Below are 24,654 nucleotides of genomic sequence, written 5' to 3'. Positions count from 1 at the left end.
AAGAAGGCTGGTTTGCCTTTATATACAATCCAGTTTAATGACGGGGAAGGAGACACTCCTAGCCTAACAAGATCATGCCATAGAGGCTGGTCATAATGAAGCAATTAGGAGAATGAGACAGAGCTAAGCCAGTCTCAATGTCAGCCCCGTCTTCTGTTTTGCCCTAACCGGGGACAGCCATTGTGGTGCCCTCCAGATGTTGCTGGACCACAGTTCCCATCATTCCTGACCATTGGTCATGGCGGCTGGGGCTAGAGGGATTTGGAGTCCAACATCTGGAGTGCATCAAGTTAGCTACCTCTACCCTAAGCTATAAAACATGGGAAGTCTCAAAATGCTTACAGCAGATTCTTATGTTGCCTTATGTTGTACAGTGGTACCTTGGGTTACAGACGCTTCAGGTTACAGATTCCGCTAACCCAGAAATAGGACCTCGGGTTAAGAACTTTGTTTCAGGATGAGAACAGAAATCGTACTCCAGCGGCGCAGCAGGAGGCCCCATTAGCCAAAGTGGTACCTCAGGTTAAGACCAGTTTCAGGTTAAGAACAGACCTCCAGAACGAATTAAGTTCTTAACCCGAGGTACCACTGTAATTTGGTACAAACAATCAACAATGCTTAAAGAAGGAAATATAATGAAACTTAATAATTGGGCCATGGAATCTTCAACAAACCTTCCTTCTTGACATTTACCCAGACAGACAATGGCTTGGAACTCGATGACGTCCAACATCTGTATTGCCCACCAAGCTGCTCAGATATAATGTTCACCTCTAGGATACGTCCCCCAACCAGGCTCCTATGATCAAAGCCTTTCATTTCTTCAATTGGTTGATTTTTGAAGAACCAGCGAATTGTGTTCTTTCTACTGGGATGCACAGGACAACCTAGAAAGCAAGGGCATTGTTAGCCTATTTTCCTACGAGATTTGGATTTCTTTAAAAAACAGTCTGTGAAGTTACATTTCCCAGTTATTCTCACGTGCACCATTTTGGGAGGCTAAGTTTCCCACTCAACCAAGCACTTTGTTTTAGACCACATGCTAATATTCTTCCTCGTCATCCAACCCTCTGCTCCAAAGCATCAACTCATGACAAGCTGGCCCTGTTGCCCCAAATTGACACCCGGCTTCCAACACCGACAAATATATTTGGGAGTCATACCTATCCGTAACAGCTCCCCGGGTACCACGCTTATGTTGGTACCAATCCCAGATGCCATGAGGACACGCTTTCTCCTACTGTTGCCATATAAACCATTGTTAGGCTTCTGAGATCTTCGTTCTGAGAGGAAAGAGGGGTGGGGAGAAAGTATTACTTCCTAGTGTATCTCAGGAATAAGTGTTGCAGATGGTTTGGTAAAGAACACTAAGTGTTTTCTTAGGAATGGTGCAGTGAACTGGATCTGCCTGTTGTGATTTCAGGGTAGAGTGCGTAAGAACATAAGAGGCGCTCTGCTGGATCAGGCCCATAGCTGTCAACTTACAGATTTGAAAATAAGGGACCAGCAGCCTCGAAAATAAGTGATCAGCAGCCAAAATAAGGGATTTTCCGGGCACAGGTATGTTCAACTTCTGAGCCCCTCCGAGCCAAAGGCAGAAAGCCCAGCCAGCAGCCAAACAAAGCCTCAAGCAGTGGTTCCCACAGAGCAGCAACCCGGCAAAGGGGATGCAGCAAGGAAAACCACCGTCACCTCTCCGCTGGGAAGCGCTGAGCAAAGGCGAGTCCCCAGGCAATGCAGCAGGGAGGGAGGGAGAGGAGCTGCTTCCTTTGAAACCCGGAAAATTTAAGGGACATCATCAATAAGGGACAGCAGCGGGACACGGCACTGGGATAAGGGAGTTTCCCGCCAAATAAGGGACGGTTGACAGCTATGATCAGGCCAATGGCTCATCTAGCCCAGCCCAGCCCTGTCTTCTTCATTTTCCTCAGTAAAAGGTAATGCAGATTTCTTTTTCTCTCCGGGTTTCATCTGCATTATTTAAGTGACTTTGCTAACACGGACAGCACAAGCACAGAGGAGAAAGCAGAAGTGTGGTTCAGGCAGAGAGTCACTGGCAGCTGATGGCATTTCTTGGTACCACTGGGCCTGATTTTGTACTTACCAGCCAATCGAAGAACAGTAGTGGCCATGGCTTGTCCAAGAGCATTGGAGGCTGTGCAAGTGTACATTCCAGCATCTTCATGTGAAACATTCCTAAGGATTAAGGACCCATTTGCAACAGAGAACACTTGAGTTCTTGGGAAGCTTTCGTTCTTAAGCCAAGTAACCTCAGGTTGGGGAAGACCTGGGGGGGGGGAAATAATAGCATACCAAAACTTATTAACCTTTTATTGCTCTAGTTTTGTTTAAAAGTGCAAAAAATACTATGAAATTGGGGGAAACATAGTCAGCAATTAAAGACTGTGAACCCTGATGAATAATTTTTGATTATTTATTTACTATGCTGTTTCAACTAGTAATTGCAATTTGACTACTACCAAAGCCTTTCTAAATTTAAGGAATGAAGTGGGACATAGATTATAATTTCAAACACAAGCTGGCACTCACTGGTCCGGTTCGCATTTAACAGAAAGCCATACACCATGGCTGTATACGCACCACATATTTAAAGCATGTGACTTTGCCCCAAAGAATCCTGGGAGCTCTGGTTTACCCCTCACATGATCTGTTGGGAGGAAATCATGAGCGCTGGTTCTTCCTTAATGTTAAGCTAGCACACTGGTCTCTTGCCCCCCAATATGACACAGGAAGGGGACCAGGTAAGGCCATGGCTTTCTGTTACAGTGGTACCTCAGGTTACAAGATGCTTCAAGTTACAGACGTTTCAGGTTACAGACGCCGCTAACCCAGAAATAGTACCTCGGGTTAAGAACTTGGCTTCAGGATGAGAACAGAAATTGTGCTGTGGCAGCACGGCAGCAGCAGGAGGCCCCATTAGCTAAAGTGGTACCTCAGGTTAAGAACAGTTTCAGGTTAAGAACAGACCTCCAGAACGAATTAAGTTCTTAACCTGAGGTACCACTGTACATGTGAAGTTGTCCTGCTGTTATGAGGAAAGAGCATCTTTAACACACACACACAATTACCTTTCCATTACAGATCAGAACCAAACTGTTCTAAACAATTCTGTTAAGCGTCTTCCACAAAGAGGCCCAGGGATTCAGATCTGCCCCCATGCCCATTTTGCAAGTGGCATGCAAGGACACACTGTATGCAGCATATGCACTCACAAATAAATGTTTTACAACTTCCCATAACCCCCAAGTGACAGGAAGCTCGGCACAACTTTTGGCAGCTCAATTTGTTTGTGAGAAAGAACATGTAACATTTTAATATTGATTGTTCTTACATACACTGCTTGAGCACAGGGGAGCAGGCAAACCCCGCCACAGACAGTACTTTCCCCTTTATAGCGGCATCAGTTTCCGCTCAGCAGCATGTTTGCAGGGCCAGCCATAAAACAGAGAATTGTGATTTCTTCACTGGTTGTATTCAATATGTTGGTTTCTTTCCTGCCATTTGGGAGAGTGATGCAGCTGCCTCAGGCCCGTGGAGTTTGTAGGGGGCAACAATAGCACATTTCTGGCCATTCTTCCCGAGCCCCTAGGTAGCCCCCACTGTTGGGAGGACAGAGCTATGGGTGCCCTGTCCAGAACCCCCAAAACTGCCCTTGGGTTTGGTGGTGAAGGATGCCTTGACAGCCAGATTCAACCACCAGCCCAGTTGGCTTCCATACATGGAGCCAAGAGGTGTCCTCTCCTCCTTTGCCTCGGGCTGCAAAATGTCTTGGACTAGTCCTGATATCCAGTAAGATCAAAGCCTGGTCACCACTAGCAGATAATGCTCCTACAAGCACCATCTAACCACCTGCGCCTTTAAAGAAACGTCTATTAGTAGACGCCTAGAATTGTTTCATCAGAACTGAGAGAAGATGGCGGCTGCCAGCAGCGAAAAGACTTTTGGATTGATTCGGCAGAAATACCAGCATGTGAAGAGATGCTGCATGGACAGAGGGGTATCATACACATAAAATCCACACAGAAACACATCATTTTACTTCAACTCACTTGTGGAAACAACTCAGAGGCAGTGAAAGAAGGAAAACAACAGGAAGATTTAAAGGAACTATTAGAAATGACCATCAAAAGCAGTAGAGATATGAGATGATCAGAGCCCCCCCCCCCAAACTTGAAGCATGGGAAGTCCCAACAAAAAAAATATAATTCGGCAGAATATTGGGATTATTTGATATGTATAATTTGGAATATTTAATGTGATTTGATTGGATTGTTAAAATGGAAAACTTAATAAAAGTGATTTTAAGAAAGAAAAGAAACGTCTATTAGATAGTTATCTAAACGAAAACCTAGCAACGTCATCATCAGACAACATAGAACAGCAGCATTCTGATTCCATTGTCCAGCATAGAATGTATCCAGCGGCAGTTGGTGGGGTTGCATGGGTGGGGACCGCCTTGCTCTCCTGCTTCCCCAGTGCTGCTTAGCAAGAGGGGGAGACATGCGGGAACTTGGAGCGGGGACCAATCTGATGCTCCCACCACTGTTTCTGTACTGCCCCTTCCCTTCTTGGTAAGCGACAGCGTCTTGTGACATTCAGAAGACGGGAGAGCAAAACCAGCCACCACTGCATATATCCACTGGCTAAGGAACAGGGATATTTTGTAGAGGTACATAGGAAACTGCCTCAGGCTGAGTCAGTAGACTTCTTCATCTAGATCAGCTGCTCTGAGCTACAGAAGCTCTTAGGCCGAGGACTTTTGCATTCCCTGCTACCATGGTCCCTTTTAACTGTGGCTGACCCTGGGACCCCCTAGCTGCAAACATGCGCTCTAGCAACCCTGAGCTCTGTTCCCGCTCCATGAAACCTAATTATTAAGCCAGGCTTGAACACTCTTTTTTTTACAGGTCATTTTGCAAAAATGCTTTTGGGGCCATTTCTCCATGATCCTTGAGAGAGGAAGTTTAGCATCTAAGTCAGAAGCTTAGCACTTTTCTGTCCACACCTCAGCTTTTCTTCTCAGTATAATGTAAACCAGACTTCTTCTTCTTTTGGAGCTTGCTATTTTTATGGAAAATAAAAGTGTCTATCAAAAAAAGCCATCAGAGAAGCGATCAACTCTAACAGGGTTGCCAAACAAGTTAACTTAAGCAATTACTGTCTTCAGCTCTAAAATCTGTTTTCTATGTTTCTGTGGGTTTTTTTTTTCTTTTAAAGAAAAATAAGTCAACGAATTATTTAAATGGACAAGTGATTTAAATGGCAGGTAGTATAAATGTTGCCGAGAAAGAAGCTTAGCCCTATTCGGAGAAGACCTCTTGAAATTAAGAAGAGATTTTGTTTCAGGCCTGAACCCCTTTTGCGGTTGCAGCCCAAATACTTTCGGCCAGTGTTCTGGCACCCTCTCATAACTTTCTCAGTCAAGAGTTAAAATTCCTTATACATGCTGCGTTTTCCAAAGTTGCTCAGGAAGTGCTGCTCACACTACACAAAGGATGAGGAAGCAACACACATAAAGCCACAGCTAAGTGCCTAAAGTAAAAATAAGACAAGAATCAACAGCACAATAAACGCTGCAATCCTGTTACAGATTTTATACCTTTGTGTCCAGCGACTTTGGGTACATACACACCACACATTTAAAGCACGTGACCTCCCTCAAAGAAACCTGTAGTTTAAGGGTGATGGGAATTACAGCTCTGTGAAGGGTAAACTACAGCTCCCAAGATCCTTTGGGGGGGAGCAGTATGTACTCAGCAGCTGGTCCGCATAACAGTCTTGGACCCCAATCCTGAAAATACATTTACTTGAGCCCTTCCCAGGTGCAGTTCAAAGGACTGGCATTGACCTTTAAGGCTCTTCAACTTTCTCTGTATGAGCCTACTAGTGCCATAAGAACATCTTCAGAGGGCGTCCTTTGGGTTTGGGGTGAGGAGAAGGGATGCTTGAAGGATCTGAAATTTGGGGGTTCTAGCAACAGCTGACCTGCTGTGCACTTCCTGGACTAGAAGTTAGTTATCCACCAGCTTGCACACTTCCCAAATGTTTTGACACAATTCTTAGCTGGCTAGTCCAAGTCCAGTTACCACAAGGAAGATGGGAGCAGCAACAAGAGCCTTGAAGTCGCCAGTCCACAGAAGGCACCTAGAAAGCAGAGTGGACACAGATTGCCTGCACGCTGCTTTTTGCACTTTGTTGTTGTTTAGTCGTTTAGTCGTGTCCGACTCTTCGTGACCCCATGGACCAGAGCACGCCAGGCACTCCTGTCTTCCACTGCCTCCCGCAGTTTGGCCAAACTCATGCTGGTAGCTTCGAGAACACTGTCCAGCCATCTCGTCCTCTGTCGTCCCCTTCTCCTTGTGCCCTCCATCTTTCCCAACACCAGGGTCTTTTCCAGGGAGTCTTCTCTTCTCATGAGGTGGCCAAAGTATTGGAGCCTCAGCTTCAGGATCTGTCCTTCCAGTGAGCACTCAGGGCTGATTTCCTTCAGAATGGATAGGCTTGATCTTCTTGCAGTCCATGGGACTCTCAAGAGTCTCCTCCAGCACCATAATTCAAAGCTTTTTGCACTAAGGTGAGATTATTGTATTTCTATTTAAAGTACAGTAATTATTTATAAATCTGCATTTATACATATAAATCAACATGCAATTTTAATGCAAAATTGTGTCCTTTTTTTGGTCCTCTTGCCTGGTCCTCCTTTTTTTGGGGGGGGGCGACAAGTTGCTGCTACCCTATTTGTTAACATTATTTGATAATTAGGGTGCACATTTTCAAGCGCGTACAACTCTTAGGGCTGTACCCAATATTCTCTGTGCCCTGGAGCGAAGGCTCTTGTGCTAGCAGATAGGTGAATTTTACTGCTGTGCAGCAGAGGAATGAAGCAGCTGCACTAGTGTGAAAGTGTTGCACAACAGATTGCACAGTCTATCATGCAACAAAATTGCCTGCAACCTGCTTATGCATTCTCATGCACAACAACGTTCCACTGGCTCAAACCATTTTGCCAGTGGAAGTGTGACATTAAGAAGCTTAGCACTACATTGGATAAAACCACCATGGTATATCTGAATAGTTCTGCTTCCTCTCCAATGTCTGTTTCCACCTTGATTCTAGGATTACCCCTGAAAAACTTGAAATTAAATTTTGAATCAAAATTTCCCATTGTAAATGCAGCCAGTATTCAGCCATCTTTTCTTCCATACTGCCCCAGATCAAATTTGCTAGACATGTCTCTACCTTAACCCCTCCACTCTCCCATCTAATGATTTGCTTTTCAGAGTGCCTGCTCCACAGAAGTGCAATTTAGCTTTGAAACCACAAGGCCCGTTTACTGCTAACTATGTGAGATATTGTTTGCATTTACTGCTGCCTACTGAACTAGACCATCAGCCAACTGGGTTTTGTTCATTTCTCCTGTGAGGTTTCCTACAGTAATGATGAAAGCAAATGAATCTGCCACACAGCAGAGAGTTGCCAAGTGGGGGAGAAACCAAGAAAGGCTCTTTTTCCCCATGAAATAATAACTGGGGTGAGAGCAGACCAGAAGTGTGCAAGATCTGGAAGTACAAGTAGGGATGGGAAACTCTGTGAGTTTTGGTTTCTCTTCGATCTTAATCTTTCCAGTCTTATTGTCACTTCTCTAAATTTTCACACCAGTTTGCAATGACGACAACGATGATGATGATGATGATAATAATAGCTCATTAAAAAATCACCAGAATTTTAAAAATTAGAAATCACTTGAAAGTACCAAATAGGCCTAGGATTAAATTAGGATTTAATTATATAAATGGGATTTAGAACAGTAAGAAAAGTCAATAAAGTAGAAATATTTTTGTTTAAGAATGATATTGGAAAGCTGTTACATGCAGATACAATGAAATTCAGAAGGGAGGGATTTGAGGAAGTCAATAACAATGTAAATAAAATTTGGTTTTCAAGGGATAAGGGATTAAGATTATGTCTTTTACTGCTGTGGTCTTGGTCTTGTTTTTTTCTTTTTTAGTATTGTATTGCATTGTTTTTTCTTTGGTATGCTTTTCTGTTTTTGTTTTTCTCTTTTGTTATGTTGTATATTTGTTATAATTGTGAAAATTTAATTAAAAATTTTTTTGGAAAAAAAATAATTCACCAGAATTTTAGACCAAATTTCTCCTTACACGTTTGTATACCAATTTGTTTAATAGATACATCTTTTTGCAAAACAACCCCCCCATCTAATGCATTTTTGTATGTTACATTACACCATCATATGCATTTCTATGCACGCTTTACCCCAGTATATGCATTTTTAGATACATTACTAGGCTTGCATTGCAAAATTCAGTGAAGTGGAAATCTCCCCCCACCCCCCAAAAAACCACCCCAATGTGGAAATCTGGAGAGCCAAACTTAAGACTGTATAAACTAAGAAATCGGGAGAATAAAAAACTGGCAGATTCACTCACTCCTAGTCATGGAGCTCAAATCTGGTGAATCTTGAGCCAGTCACTGTCTCTTAGTCTAACTTACCTCACATAGCTGTGAGGATCAAATTAGAAGGAGAGGGGGGAGAACTCTGCACGTCCCCTTGAACTCATTTGAGGAAAACTGGGATAGAAATAGCTGTGCAGGGCTGAATAAGATGCCCTCAGAGCTCCTTCCCATTCCATTGTTGTGGCTGCTTGTTCTCTTGACCTCTTTCTTTCCTTTTGGACCAATCCGCATGCCAGAGGAGAGACTTCTGAACAAGACTGTGGCGTTCATACGGAGCCCCCGGTCGTCTCACGGACTATTGACCCATACACCACTTATCTGCTGCCACCAACCAGGTCCTCCCCGGTAAAATCACTTCAGCCTCACTCAGGTTCTCAATTAGTAAAGAAGAGTGTATTTTATTTCAGACACAAACAAACTTTTACAGCATTCCAAACATTGTTGCTCTTTACTTTCTTAGTCTTATTTTCCTCTCTCTATCTCATCTACCTCCCCTCACTCAAGAACCCACTGCCCCGTCTCTCTATTATCAACTGTCTACCACCTGCTTCTCCAACTGCCTTTCCCAACCAGCCAACCCACTAAAACCAACCAACTACCCACCAACAACTCCCAACAACAACTAACTCAAACCTCGGGCTAAGCCCTTTTATACACAGGTAGGCTCCGCCTCTGGCTTTCCTATTGGTCTATATTTTTAACCCTACCCCCCCCCCCCCGTTCAAACATTTTCTAAATGAATGGGCAAACGCCACAAAGACATTCTGACAACTAGCCCAGAGTAAAACAAAAAAAGCCAGCCAGGATAGTTTTTCCTTGTGTGGTTGGCACCTGCACACTCAGTACTGAGATTTAATGGTTTTCCTTACCCCCACAATCTTGACAGCAGGTTTCATAACAGATAAAACCCTGACCCTGGACAGAGAAGAGTGGGGGCAACCAGCAAAGTGCCCTACTTTGAAGCAAATTTAATTTGTATTGTTAATGCAGATATTATTTGCTAATAAATATCAAAGTGCGTAACGACATTTCTTGGTTCTATACATTCCTACTTGAAGTTTTCCTTTGTTTTCATTACATGTCGACTGATAGACTGCAGTCCTGCACAAGTCTACTCAGACGTAAGTCTCATTGATTTCATCAGGACTTGCTAACTCATAAGTGTGTGCAGAACTGGAGTCTCACAGCTCTACCTAGAAAAAAGATTTTTCTACCTTAAAAATGCAAAAAGAAAAAAGAAAAAGCACAGAGGCTGCATGTAGACAGAAACCTGCCTTTATTTCTTCCAGAAATGTGCATTGCAGGGAGCCTATAAAAGGAATGGTGTTTGAAAACAAATTTCCTCCAAGCGTAAAAGCACAGTAAAATATTACACAGTGAACATTTTTAGGCTTACTAATTATTCTTAAAGCTTTGACTTCACTAACCCCTGAAAAAAAAACAACTGTAGATGTTTGTAGGATTTTATATAATGTTTTATACCTTCCCCATCCAGGAACAACTTCAAGCCAAGTCAGAACCAGTGGTATCAACAGAGAGAATATTATTTTGTAAAAGCCTATATTTGGTCCTTAATTGCACTTTTTTTTGGGAAGTCTGACCTGATATTCTTCTCATGGAAATATCTTGCTCATACTAAATAGAAGAAGGCAGTATATACAGAAGGTCCCGAAAGTAAACAAGTTGGTTTCTGTGGGAAGGAATCTTTGTGGATTATGGTCTAAAATCAGGAGAAGCAGAAGTGAAATCTAGGAAACCTTCATGAAATGTCAGTGTCTGAGAACTCTAAAGATGTTTAGAGGAGTTATGTGCACAATTGAATATTAATGTATTTCCCCCTTTTTTGACCAGTAGGTGGCATACCATACATTATAATATAACATATTATAATGCATTATAATATAATATAATTCCAATTTTCCACGTTAAGAACGTAAGAAATGGCTGTTGGATCAGGCCAATGTAGGGTTGCCATATGTCCGGAATTAAAAAAACAAGCTCAAAAATAATTTTTTTTGCATTGAGATTTCAGAAAGAAAGAAAGAAAGAAAGAAAGAAAGAAAGAAAGAAAGAAAGCTCAACAGGGCAAAACTAATAAAAGCACAACCAATAACCAACAACAACTATCTATCATTTTACCTCCTACTTGCATTTTCTCTAAACTAAAAAGTTCCAATGCTGTAACCTTTATTCATAGTGGAGTCACTCCTCCCCCTTTATCATTTTGACGCCCCTTTTCCGAACCTTTTCCAATTCTACAATATCCTTTTTGAGGTGAAGAAACCAAAACAATTGTTTCAATTTAAAGCTTCTCATTCTAGCTTTCTAGTTTCACTCTCTATTTCAGAGTTTAGATTTTCCCACATCTCCAATTCTAACAGCAATTGTAAAAAAAGAAAAAAGAAAAAAAGAACACTCATGGATTTTTTTAATCATATACACACACAGTGAGTGAGAGAGAGACTACAAAGCATTTAGATTCAGTGATAGAACGAGAGATCTCTTAACATTTATTTTGAGTGTCATTGAAGCATGTTTGCTGGTTATTTTATCTGTTATGGCCACAGGTCACTTAAAGATTGCTTATTATAATTAGTAGCAAAGCCTTTATTGTAAACTATAAGGGATTTTTTCATTTCAATGCATTAATAATAATTTTTTAAAAAAAATCTTGAGGAAAAGCCCCACATTAGGTGGAACATTTTGGGGCATGAATGGCTTTGTAAGAAATTATTTAGTTGATCATGGGTGAGTTTATGAAATGGAAGGTTGCAGCTGTTTCCCAGACAGTAAGGGTACACCTATTTCTTCAAAACAAAGCATTCATTTGAAATCAGTAATCTTAGCAAACGAACAGCAGGGGGTGCTGTTGTGAAAGTCCACCGTTCCTCCCATGTCCAGTTCAATAAACGATGTGGGGGGGAGATAATTAAACCAAACATCTGTAGCTGATGTGTGGCAAGTTCTCCTCATCACCACTTAGCAGAATGATATGAGCTGTGATCAAAGGTCCACCTGACTATATGGATGCTCAGAGAGTGGGGTGGGGGCAAAGGAAGAAGAGGAGTTTGGATTTGATATCCCGCTTTATCACTACCCGAAGGAGTCTCAAAGCGGCTAACATTCTCCTTTCCCTTCCTCCCCCACAACAAACACTCTGTGAGGTGAGTGGGGCTGAGAGACTTCAAAGAAGTGTGACAGGCCCAAGATCACCCAGCAGCTGCATGTGGAGGAGCGGGGAAGCGAACCCAATTCACCAGATTACGAGTCCACTGCTCTTAACCAGTGCTGCCCCCCTTGACAGGAACTGAAGGAGGCATGGCAAGCACCAGGGGGACACTGGGGGGGGCAGGCATGACCCCCTCTCCCACACATTAAATGTGAGCATCTGAACATGCCTACAGAGCACCAAGATGAGAAAACTCACTTGGGGCAGTGTCATAGCTGTCAACTTTCAGATTTGAAAATAAGGGATCAGCAGCCTCACCTGTCCCAGGGACAGTCTACAGGATACAGTGGTGCCTCGCAAGACGAAAAGAATCCGTTCCGCGAGTCTCTTCATCTAGCGGTTTTTTCGTCTTGCGAAGCAAGCCCATTGACGGCTTAGCGGATTAGCGCTATTAGCGGTTTAGCGGTTTTTAGCGGCTTATCGGCTTAGCGGATAAGTGGCTTAGCGGCTTAGAAAAGGGGGGGGGAGGAAAAAAAACCCGCAGGAACTCGCAAGACATTTTCATCTTGCGAAGGAAGCCCATAGGGAAATTCGTTTTGCGAAGCGCCTCCAAAACGGAAAACTCTTTCGTCTAGCAAGTTTTCCGTCTTGCGAGGCGTTCGTCTTGCGGGGCACCACTGTATCTAACAATCCGGGATAGCAGCGGGAAAAGGTGCTGGAATAAGGGAATTTCCTGCAAAAAAAGGGAAGGTTGACAGCTATGGGCAGTGTAGCTGTCCACCTCGGTGCTGTGCTACTAGCCCTTTCCTGTCAATAGCGTAGTCACGCCAGTCATCATAAATTAAAAACAGGGTTATTGGAAAGGGTGGAAGATGGTGGAAGGAGACGGGAAGTGGGGCTGCATCGTGCAAACGACGAGGAGCCGGATTCTTCCTAATCAAGCCTCCTAATTAACCGGGGCCACTCCCTGCCTCCCACATGGGGGCTCCCGTTCCGGCCCCCACTGTCCTCATAAGGGAGCCGGTCCTGGAGGAATAACTGTGAGGGGAGAGACTCTGTCAGGCAAGGCCTCCTTCCACCTGCCTTGCCCCACCCTCTAGTCTCGGCTTCTCAATTTGTATTGTATTATTTTATGTACTGTGCTTGCCGTTGTGTTACTGATTATAGTTTAGAAATTATTTATTGGAACCGTTGAGTGGATTTCTGTTTAAGTTTTATATGTTATTATTATGTAATACTATTCTAATGATTGTTGAATGTTACTTTTTTGATGTAGGTTGCCTATTTTAAAGTTTTAGTATCACATTTTTGTACTGCATTAGATTGTTGTAAGATGTACATTTTTTGTTTCTTCAGCTTGTAAACTGCCTTGAGTATTGTAAGATAGAAAGACGGTATGCAAATTAAAAAAGGGAAAAAAGGGAAATGAATCAGGTACTGCTGTGCTTGACAATGGGCAAAAAGATTGGTTGCTGAAAATAAGATGTTTCCACAGTACAGTGGTACCTCAGGTTACATACACTTCAGGTTACAGACGCTTCAGGTTACAGACGCCACTAACCCAGAAATATTACCTCGGGTTAAGAACTTTGCTTCAGGATGAGAACAGAAATCGTGCTCCGGCGGCCCGGCAGCAGCAGGAGGCCCCATTAGTTAAAGTGGTGCTTCAGGTTAAGAACGGACCTCCAGAACGAATTAAGTACTTAACCTGAGGTACCACTGTACAGTGGTACCTCGGGTTACATACGTTTCAGGTTACAGACTCTACTATCCCAGAAATAGTACCTAGGGTTAAGAACTTTGCTTCAGGATGAGAACAGAAATTGCGCGGTGGCAGCAGGAGGAGGCCTCATTAGCTAAAGTGGTGCTTCAGGTTAAGAACAGTTTCAGGTTAAGAATGGACCTCCAGAACGAATTACTTAATCCGAGGCACCACTGTATTGGTGAACACAGTCCCATGTAGACGTTACTGTGTTTTGGTGGAATCCAGGGTTTGCCTACACTTTAGACTCCTTTGGCCTGGTGAGCGTGAGAATGTTTTGGCTTTGTATGCATGTCTTTTGCCAACACTCCTCACTCTGCCCCCTTTCTCCCCCATTCTTGGCCTGCTGCAAGTTGCCAGGAAGTCTTCAGTTAACCATAGCTCCCCATTACTTGAAGCTATGGTTACCAGGTTTGGAACAAACCAGGATCTTAAAACCACGGTTTGAAGTTAGACCAACTTCTGGCTTGTTCCAAACCTAGTAACTGCAGTTGGGACTTAATGGTAATTGTGGTTAACTGAAGATTTCTGGAATTAGTCGCCGAATGCTGGGAAGGCAAGTTGTTGAATGGGCTGGCGTAAGGTTTGATTTTACCTTGCTCATTAATTAATTTTTATCTTGTTCATTGATCAGAACACACTCCGTGTTGTCCACAACTCTTGAAAGTTACCAGTATAAGCAAGCCTTAACAACTAGGTTGTTGTAATGATAATCCAATGTAAACTACTCTGAGCTCCTTGGAGAAAGGGCAGAGCACAATTGTAATAAATAAATGACACAAGTGGTCTCTACAGTAAACACTGTGCACATGCCAAGCAAATGCTTAATTGCTGATGGGAGAGGGGAACCTCTGCCAGTGCAAGAATCACAGCTTGTGTATTAAAAATGAACAGCGCCCAAATCTGTTGGGAAAACAGTCTTTCCAGCAATTTCCCCGCCCCTTGTTTGCTTTCAGCAGTAATTCTTCAGTTGTCACAATTTATTTCATACACTGAGGAATCTCCCTTCAAAGTGGCCAAAAGAGGCGTGATTAGAGCTGACTTAACAATTATTTTAAAGGCACAAAACATTTAGGAAGCTTGTGAACTGGGAGCGTTGTTAAATTTGGGTGTACAAGCTGTGCTGCTGGACCACAACTCCCAACAACCCTTTAGCAACATGGCCCACGATAACAGGACAAAAGCCATTTCCTGCTACCATTTCCCCCTGCCCCAGTGTTTCCAAAAATATCCCACATTGGAATAATCTGGGTCTATGGGAATAATCTGGGTGATGCATGAAATTACAGTCATTTCTGGTCAAAAGAGAAAGCTGCTTTTCTCTTAATAGATTAATCTGAATCACAGCTGTCAAGCGTCCCTTATTTGGAGGGACAGTCCCTTATCCCTGCGCCATGTCCCGCTGCTGTCCCTTATTGATGGATATCCCTTAAATTTCCCGGGTTTCAAAGGAAGCAGCTCCTCTCCCTCCCTCCCTGCCGGCCAGGGAGGAGGGAGGCTCCAACTGTGTTACTTGGCTGCCCGCCCCACCCCCCTCCAGCCTCCTCTCACCAGCCTCGGCCCCCGGGAGCCCCTCCCCGCCGGGACTGGCAGGAGCCTCGGGCCCTTCCGCCACCATCCTCCTTGCGGCCGCCGAACTGAGCGTCTCTGCCTGGGACCTCCCCTCTGCCCATCACTGCCGCTCCTGCTAGGCCGTATTGCAGCTGTGCCGCCAAAGGACCCGAATGAGATGGGCAGCCTGGCATGGTCTATGAATTGATGAGGAGCCTTGAGAGGAGAGCGAGGGCAACCATAGAGAAAGCAGTTTAGAGGGAGGAGGAAGAGGAGGAGGCGGAGGCACGGGCAGATATTTCAAGGGCTACAAGGGAAGGACCGCAAGCGCTTCTCCCATAGATTTGTAGTGGTAGACTAGCATAGATGGTCTGATCTGTGGGTTTATTTCAGGCGCTATTCCTTCCCCGCTTCCTCCCGCCCCACCTGATGGAACTGAGAGCTGCAGATGCAGCACGAGAGAAAAGATACAGAACTGCAGAGGCATCTTCGTAGCTTGGACTTCATTTTGTGTGAAAAGTAGTTGCTGCTTGTAGTTATTTAATTGCAGTGTTTCATCGGCTGGTGTCTTGAGCAGCAACCTCTGGAAATGAAGGGCTAAAAACCGGCGCTGCTCTCCAAAATTATCTGGTCACTTTTAACTGGTTGACCAAAATCCCTTATTTTGGCTAAAAACCGGCGCTGCTCTCCAAAATTATCTGGTCACTTTTAACTGGTTGACCAAAATCCCTTATTTTGGCTGCTGATCCCTTATTGTCACGGCTGCGGGTCCCTTATTTTAAAATATGTAAGTTGACAGCTATGATCTGGATTTTACTTCCCCAGATGTCAGAACTGAAATTAAACAAAAACTTTGCAAATAAAAAAAAGAAAGGGAAGCAAAATGAGGGGCAGTGCCAGTCAGTTTAATATAATGAAGCCCTCAAATAGCATACTCAGCTATTAAAAACATTCTCAAGCAGAAAGCCCCTTGTGCCAAAGGCAAAATGATACTAAGAAGGCTAAGACCGAGAACACTAACAATATTTTAACACTGGCTGTGTGACTTAAGGCAGTTGAATGTGAGGTGCAGGTTGCTCCTGTACAAATGGTTGCCAAAGTAGAGCTGGAAAACATGACTTCACCACAGCAATACCCTTGGTACAGACGGGGAACAACCGAGCTGCATGTCCCAATATCCGTCGGTCTGGCGCCACTATTTTAAAAAGCTATTTGTAGAACTATTTGCATCCATATATTTCTATCGTTATTTTTGGTCTTCTAGATGTAGACTTTCTCTCCCTCCCCTCTCCCCCTTTTTTTCTGGTAGCAGTGCAAGGGAAAAAAGTTTGTGTGTGTGTGTGTGTCCCGCCAAAGTAATGGAAATGGAAATGGCACTGCCGACTCGTTTTAACAATTTGTTTTCAATCGTTCAGAGCTCTGATCCTTTCCAAGTATATGAGTAAGAAATGGGTTTGTACGAACACTTGCTGACTTTAAGCACGACGCACAGCGCTGGCCTATCCCAACAGTTGGCAACTAGACATTTTCTGTGTGCTTGTGTGATGTTTGAGGATGAGGGGAGACAGGCCAAGTCCTTTGCTCAGGTCCCCAGGGCTCTATCTAGGTTCCAAGGCCTACCCCTACTATGCCTCCATCACTTCCTGGTTGCCCTGGTAACAGAGGCAGCCTTTGGCAATCTCCTGTTTGGAGGATGGGGGGGGGGGGGGAATCAATGAAGTCCTGCCTGGTTAACGGCCGGCTCACTTAGGCCCCATGTATCAATGGCTGCTAAACCTGATGCATATGTTCTACCTCGACTGTCAGAGGCAGTAAGTTTCTGAATAATGACAGGAGGGGGGGAGTGTTATTGTGCTTAGGCCCTGCTTGCAGTATCTGGTTGATCACTGGGGGTCTGGCTGGTCACTGTGAGAACAGGATACAGACCAGATTGGCTTCCTCATATACCCTCCAATATTTCCCCCATGAAAATAGGGGCATTCTATTCCATTAGCAGCAGCAGCAGCTTCTTCTTCTCCTTCTCCTTCTCCTTCTCCTTCTCCTTCTCCTTCTCCTTCTCCTTCTCCTTCTCCTTCTCCTTCTCCTTCTCCTTCTCCTCCTCCTCCTCCTCCTTCTTCTTCTTCCTCCTCCTCCTCCTCTTCCTCTTCCTCCTCCTCTTCCTCTTCCTCTTCTTCCCCTGCCCATTTGTCTGGTTTGCCCCAGCCAGTCTTGCCGGCATCCACCATATATAAATACACAATAAAACACTATAAAACATTAAAAAACACACACCCTATATAGACGTCTTCTAAAGGCTGTATAGTTACTTATTTCCTTGGCTCCCCACAGGCCCTCATCATAGTGGAAGTCTTCTTCCAGCTGGGAGGGGAGGGAGGGGTCCGCCTTGGGTGTCAGGTCGGAGACCCTGACTCTTCTGCGGAAGAGGAGACAAGCAGGGGTCTCAAGTCTCCAGCTCCATGATTTGATCTGGGGTCTCTCCTGGGGTTCAATGTTTGAACAGGGGAAGGAAGAAGGCATGTATTTCTCCTGTCACATCACCGATGGATGAACACCATGAGGACCATGTGTATTTTGCTGTCTGCTCCTATGGCATTTTTGCGTTTTAAATCTCTGGAGGCTCTTTTCAGACTCTTTGGGAAAAGCAGTTAATAAATGTAATTAATCATAGTAAGGATGATGATAATTCAATGGGCTCAAGGTTCTTTGCTCCACTTTCCACACAGGACAGCAAGGGGCTCATTCCGGCTACTTCTGATCAGGGCCAGGAAAACCCCCTGGCTAGTCACCCAGTGTTATAATGCCAAATTACCCTGATGTTTTCTACATCAAGTCTGCCCAAACCTGGTGTGCTCCAGATGTTGCTACGGGACTCCAACTCCCCTCCTCTCCCCCTCCCTGCCCCACGGACCTGCTGTCTGGGGCTGATGGGACTTGGGAAACTAATTCAAGACCCTGGAAATGTAGCTGAGGAAGAAAGCACCTAAGGGTGCAAAGTGGGAGCCCTGGTGTGTGTATTGTAGGGTTGAGTGAAAAATGGCCTCCCAGAATTCCTCATCCTATTTGTGGGTGGTGAAATTGGGGGTGGGGGAGTATTCTCCTGGATATTTGGGATGGGGGGGGGGGGAATGGTAATTTTGTTTCAGTTTGGATGGTGACAAAAAAAGGAACCTCAGAAAATTCATCAGAAAATTTGCTGGGAAAGTTGCTGGCTCATGTAACACCCAGCATGGGATTTAAAAAGGTCAAATAACCAAGGTCCTTGGTCCAAGGAGCATCTTTAAAAACTGGGCATGTGGTTGGGGGCACAAATCTTCAGGATGTCTCCCTCTTTCCCATGACTTTACCTTCTGAGCAACCAGCAGCACTTTATGCAACAAGTCTGGAAAACCAGAAAGGTCCAGAAAGTCGGTCAATCCATCTGAACCGCTTTCAACACAAGAACAGAAGAATGGCTGCTTTCTGGCTGCTAACTGCTCCAACTGACTGGGATTTCAGCTTTCAAGAAACTCACCTGGCCTCCTAGGAAACAAAACATTCCCCAGGATTCCACAGCTGGTTGTGAGGTCAGAGTCTGGCCAAGGACTGGAGCCAATGGGCTCTGGGCTCCAGGAACATTCTCTCTGGCAGGCCCATGGCACCTGGGCAACTTCAGGCAGCTGCCAAGCGTCTAGCCTATCCCTGCATTGACCCCCAAGCAGAAGGCTCAGGCAGCTGGATCTAGGCTCCGAGTTCTCCCAATCCTTCCAACTTTGCACCCCACTGGAGAATCGAAGGAAATAAGGCAGGCCATGACTGTGGTCCAATATCTGGCACCTCCTTTAAACCCACTTGTTTGCCCAGGAGTTGGTTGGCTCGTGGTCCATCAATTGGTCATGGTGTATCATATGTTTCAGTGGGTTGAACGTTCTTTTAAAGTTTTTTTGCCCCCCCCATTGTACAGTGGGTTACAGATGCTTCAGGTTACAGACTCCACTAACCCAGAAATAGTACCTCAGGTTAAGAACTTTGCTTCAGGATGAGAACAGAAATCATGCTTATTTGTGGGTGCGGCTTATATTCGGGCCAATACGGTAATAAGACTAATACTTTTTGTCTCCTTACTTGCATCTTGTTGGCCACAAACCACAGGCATATTCTGCAACTGGGAGTCCTTGCAGAACTCTCAAGATGGGTACAGTGGTGCCCCGCAAGACGAATGCCTCGCAAGACGGAAAACCCGCTAGACGAAAGGGTTTTCCGTTTTGGAGGCGCTTCGCAAAACAAATTCCCCTATGGGCTTGCTTCGCAAGACAAAATGTCTTGCGAGTTCCTGCGGGTTTCCCCCCTTCCCCCCCCCTTTCCTAAGCCGCTAAGCCGCTTATCAGCTGATCCGCTGATAAGCCGCTTAACAGCTGATCCGCTAAAAGCCGCTAAACCGCTAATAGCGCTAATCCGCTAAGCTGTCAATGGGCTTGCTTCGCAAGACAAAAAAACCGCCATACGAAGAGCCTCACGGAACGGATTAATTTTGTCTTGCAAGGCACCACTGTATAAGAATGGGCAGTATCCATTACTGCAGTTCGTTGCCATCTGGACAAACCAGAGCCTCAAAAAGCATGAATGGGGGGGGGGGGGACACTGAGCAGACAGAGGAGAATAGCTGGGAAGCTGAGTTCCTGAGAAACAAAACAGCTGGCTGTGAAGCCAATACTTTTAAGATCTTCTGCAGCTCTAGGGGCTGTTAAACAACGTGGTTAGCCACAGATTGTCTTATGGAAACAAGTTTGTGTGTGTGTGTGTAAGTCTGAGAGACAGAGACAGAGAGAGATTCTAGTGGATGGGATTGGAAAGGAACAGGCTGCATAAGGGCGACATGCCTAATAAAAATACATGCTCCACAATTAATGTTCTGTTGCTTTTTACTAGTAACATATTTCCCCTTTTCTTTAAAATACTCTCCAAGACTTCAGATGAACTTTTCAGGACAGCATTATGGGAAGGGAAAGAAGGTGGTGGTAGTAGTTTTGGTACTTATTTTTCTCCTTACCTTTTACTGGACATTGCAATGTAACGCTCGCTCCTGTTCTTGCCAGAATTGTACCTCCAACAGCTGCAGAAAAGTTCCGAAGCTCAAAATTTGTGATGTTTGCTACAGAAAACAGTATGGTGGGAGCCTCTGCAAAGGACAGAACAGAGTGAGGGGAGCGAGAAGAAACAATCATTAACTAGTCTCAGAATTCGGATTCTTAAGTCACACTCAGGTGTGACCAAGAAACAATGTAATAAGGGTGGGGCTATGCAGTTGGGAGCTCTACACTGGTGGGAGTTGGGGACGCAGGTGGCGAGGGGATAAGGGTGGCGCTGTGGTCTAAACTACAGAGCCTAGGGCTTGCCGATCGGAAGGTCAGCAGTTCAAATCCCCGCGACAGGGTGAGCTCCTGTTGCTCGGTCCCTGCTCCTGCCAACCTAGCAGTTTGAAGGCATGTCAAAGTGAAAGTAGATAAATAGATACCGCTCCGGTGGGAAGGTAAACGGTGTTTCCGTGCACTGCTCTGGTTCGCCAGAAGCGGCTTAGTCATGCTGGCCACATGACCCAGAAGCTGTCTGCAGACAAACGCCGGCTCCCTTGGCCTATAAAGCGAGATGAGCGCCGCAACCCCAGAGTCATCCACAACTGGACCTAACAGTCAGGGGTACCTTTACCTTTACGCAGATGGGAGCTCTTCACTGGTGGGAGTTGCCCATATCTTACTTTGCTCTTCCTCATTACTACCATTTCTTCATTACCCCATGAAGAGGTTAGTCCCCATCAGTGACCTCTCTCAGCAGTCGTGTTTACCTATCCAAGTAAACTCCACTTACCTGTTCTGGCCCCCTGTGAGCTAGTTTTTTACATCATTCAATTTACAGTGGTGCCTCGCAAGACGAAATTAATCCGTTCTGTGAGGCTCTTCGTATAGCGGTTTTTTCGTCTTGCGAAGCAAGCCCATTGACAGCTTAGCGGATTAGCGCTATTAGCGGTTTAGCGGCTTTTAGCGGATCAGCTGATAAGCGGCTTATCAGCGGATCAGCTGATAAGCGGCTTAGTGGCTTAGGAAAAGGGGGGGCAAGGGGGAAAAACCCGCAGGAACTCGCAAGACATTTTGTCTTGCGAAGCAAGCCCATAGGGAAATTCGTTTTGCGAAGCGCCTCCAAAACAGAAGATCGTTTCGTCTAGCGGGTTTTCCGTCTTGAGAGGCGTTTGTCTTGCGGGGCACCACTGTATGTATCATTTCACATGGCCAGAAGAGTTCCAAAACAACTAACAGGGACAATAACATGCCAATATATTGTGGAAACACATTAAAATAAAAGAAGCATATGGAAAGTTTAAAAATGTTTTTTATATATTCTAAATGCTTTGAAATGTTTTGAGTTGGATTTTAAAATGTTTTGAAACACTTTAAACATGTTTTGTTTTGTTTTAAATTGAATTGTTTTTAACCTTCTGATGTTTGTCGCTCAGGGCTCTGTTGGAAGGAAGGGCAGGATATATATGGCATACATCCACCCAAATCACCAGCAACATAAAAAATGCCCATATAAATCACCAAAAATCAATGACCAAAAACGCCAGACCATTAGTTCTGTTCAAATGTCCAAGAGAATAAAAACATCTTCAACTGGCCTTTTGCATGAAAAACAACAACAAATAAACAAATAAATACATGTTGTTTGGGAGGGGAAACTGAAAAAGAAATGGGACAATTGTTCATGGTAAAGAAAGTGGGAAAGCAATTAGATTAAATGCTACCTGAATAAAACAGAGCAGAAGATTCTGTGTCAGAACCAAAGTCATTCTCCACCATGCAGCGATACACACCCATTTCTTTCCTGGTGGGGTTCAAAATTTGGATTTTCCCACTGTCTTCCAAAACAACTCTGCAGAAGGTTTAAGGAGTAGACAAGATTTAACTAGAGACGAGCAAAATTCATTTCGTTCAACACTGGCCTGCTTTGCATTTCACACTAAGCCAAATTCCCAGTTCATTCTGCTGCTGCACCCAAGGTGTATCCTATAGTTTATACCTAGCTCATGGTTTGCCCAGGTCATTAGCAGGGGCATCAGAGAATTCCAACAAACACTCATATTGCTGAGGTTCACTTATTTCTTCAAGCATCAAAATGGAAATTAATCCAGTTGTGGTTGTTTTCTGTCTGCAACCAATATGAAATTGAACACGGGGTGGGATAATGTTATAACAACGTAACTTACGTTGTTAGTTGCATGTAAGTTATGTAATTTTACTGCAGCGGGCAGTGAGATGAGCGACATAGTTTTGGGTGGAAGATGAACTGCAGCAGAATAGAAACAGCGCTGGATGAAATAAAGGGACGGCAGAATGGAAAACGATGCCTCTTTACATCCTTATAAGTCATTGGAGAACAACAGTGGGGCAAGTCTGCATTGTGGGCTTCCCATAGGCATCTAGTTGCCTACTGTGGGAAACAGGATGCTGAGCTAAATAGGCCTTTGGCATGATCCAGAAAGTATGAAACAGACCAGTATCAAGCTCAAGGAGAACACATGCTTTGCCTTCTGTGTACATCCTGTTCCCCTACAGTTAAATCTTCCTGGGCTTCTTTTTTCTAACTCTACAGCAGCCAAAAAGCACCAACTAGGTTTTCATTTCTTCACAATTCTGAGGTTCATGAATATCATACTCTGTTGAGTAAAAAACAGGTCAAATTAATCTCCCATTCTCACTATATTTAGCCATGTGCCATTAACACAGCTGGGTTTGCAGTGGACTCTAATTTTGAAAATGTCGATGGCTACCTTCTTAACAGACTCTGATGCCCAAAATGAATGCTAATGCAGTAAAATGGGTAAGGGGGAGGGATTTTCACAGCTGATTCCTTTTTTATACTGTAATTATTTGACAGTGATATCACATGACTCACTGAGAAAAACCACAAAAAGCATGGATTCCCTTTTACTTACTTCTCAAAGGACTTTAACTCCATTCCATCTTTCGTCCATGTATACTTAGGGTTGCTAACACCAACAGTTTCACATAGCAAATGTATAGCGTGGGTGTCCTTTGTCAAAAAGACTGTACTCCCAATATGTACGGTTTCCGTTCTGTTCCAAAGAATCTTGGCCCCTTCGTTGTGCCTCACAATAACTGGAGCTTTTTGGCTCATCGTCGATGCATTGCCTTGGGGTTTTGTGCTGAGATTATCAGGCACGTCTGCAGATTTGCCAGGTTTCCTAGAGGGCGGCTTCTTGCCTTGAGGCTCCTTCTGTATATCAGAAGCAGAATGCGGTGGTTTGGACAACTCGGCAATCAACTGGTAGACGAGCTGGGAAGCCAATTCGTCATTGACCTCTCCAGCCTCGACAAGGTGACTCAAATTCTTTATCAGCTCCTCGAAATGTACTGTATCCATACTGTAGGCACCGGGGAGAACCACTGCCTCCAGCCGCTTATTTTTGAATTCACGAGAGCCACGTTCTCCCGCTGAATTTCTCGTGTGAGTTTCCAGGTGTCGCAGAAAAGGCTGGTCGTTCACCTGCCCATCGCCCAGATACTGCTCGCTCTTCTGGCTCCACAGTTGCCACATCTGACTCATTTTGTGCCACTTTGCTCCAAAGCTGTTGGCCTCGTTGCGCTCTGTGCTGCTACTCTCACCGGTGGGCTTACCAAAAGCGGGAGGTTCTATCAGCTTGTTGTCTGTGCCGATGAGCTTAAGGACAAACGTCTCCTGCGCTGAGCCTGCAATACACTTGTACACTCCGATATCCGAAGCCTCAAGACTGTTGACCTTGAGGGATCCCGATTTAGTGACGCCAAGTCGCTTAGAGATCTGGAGGTGCTGCCCGTCTTTCTCCCATTGGATAAGCGACTTTTGGAACCTCCGGACGGGGCACTTAATGACAACAGATGTTTTCGGAAGCAGGTAAGCTCGGCTTCCGATGGTAAAATTTATGCGCTTCTCTTGCCTCGTTTGTATGTAGACTCTGTGGATGCTGAGGATCTGTGGTCCAAGGGAAGCAAATTTCCCAAAAAGTTTAGGTTTCATCTCTGAAATGATAAAGTCATAGTGGGGGTGGGTGGAGGTGGGGCGACACATTTGACCAGTTTCTTTCCCATCAATGTCTGTTTCATTTCTGCAAACCTCATTTACCCAGAAGTGCTTCTAATCATTGTTTGTTTCAACAGAATATTGAACTTGGTAGATCGATATCCTAATCCCCAGCAAACTTACCATATTTTCCCATGTATAAGACGAGGTTCCCCCCCAAATTCTTAAAGTTTAAAATTGGGGGTAGTCTTATACACGGAACGTTGCAATTAAATACAGTGGTACCTCGGGTTACAGACACTTCAGGTTACATACTCCGCTAACCCAGAAATAGTACCTCGGGTTAAGAACTTTGCTTCAGGATGAGAACAGAAATCATGCTCTAGTGGCGTGGCAGCAGCAGGAGGCCCCATTAGCTAAAGTGGTGCTTCAAGTTAAGAACAGTTTCAGGTTAAGAACGGACCTCCAGAATGAATTAAGTTCTTAACCTGAGGTACCACTGTATACAAATCAATACTGTACATGCTGCCATACATGCTCTGGCTGTTGCAGCTCCTTGCAGGGGAGGGGCGCCCTGAGGGGCCTCCAGAGTCTGCCTGCCCCCTCCCACTCAGCCGCCCTACAG

At 44.6% G+C, this 24,654-nt stretch overlaps 1 protein-coding gene and 1 long non-coding RNA gene across 2 annotated transcripts in view; one reads left to right on the top strand and one right to left on the bottom strand.

Moving 5' to 3' along the window:
- The window catches only part of ADAMTSL3 (ADAMTS like 3), a 285,901-nt gene that overhangs the window by 26,218 nt on the left and 235,029 nt on the right, over nucleotides 1–24,654 (bottom strand). Inside the window, exons 20-25 of the mRNA XM_081838660.1 lie at nucleotides 22,945–24,028; nucleotides 21,754–21,881; nucleotides 20,008–20,136; nucleotides 2,105–2,287; nucleotides 1,164–1,283; nucleotides 675–887 (exon numbers count right to left, since the gene is read on the bottom strand). Coding sequence (XP_081694786.1) covers nucleotides 675–887; nucleotides 1,164–1,283; nucleotides 2,105–2,287; nucleotides 20,008–20,136; nucleotides 21,754–21,881; nucleotides 22,945–24,028 — 1,857 coding nt within the window. The remainder of the gene's footprint in view (nucleotides 1–674; nucleotides 888–1,163; nucleotides 1,284–2,104; nucleotides 2,288–20,007; nucleotides 20,137–21,753; nucleotides 21,882–22,944; nucleotides 24,029–24,654) is intronic.
- LOC309328989 lies at nucleotides 4,472–5,229 on the top strand. Its single transcript, XR_014150991.1, has 2 exons — nucleotides 4,472–4,592; nucleotides 4,929–5,229. It is a non-coding gene; the product is annotated as an uncharacterized lncRNA (long non-coding RNA).

This window comes from Podarcis erhardii (genome assembly GCF_964252035.2).
Source record: "Podarcis erhardii genome assembly, chromosome: 14".
Taxonomy (NCBI): Eukaryota; Metazoa; Chordata; class Lepidosauria; order Squamata; family Lacertidae; genus Podarcis; species Podarcis erhardii.
The sequence above is the reverse complement of the archived record's forward strand: the minus strand, read 5'-3'. Positions and strand labels throughout refer to the sequence as shown.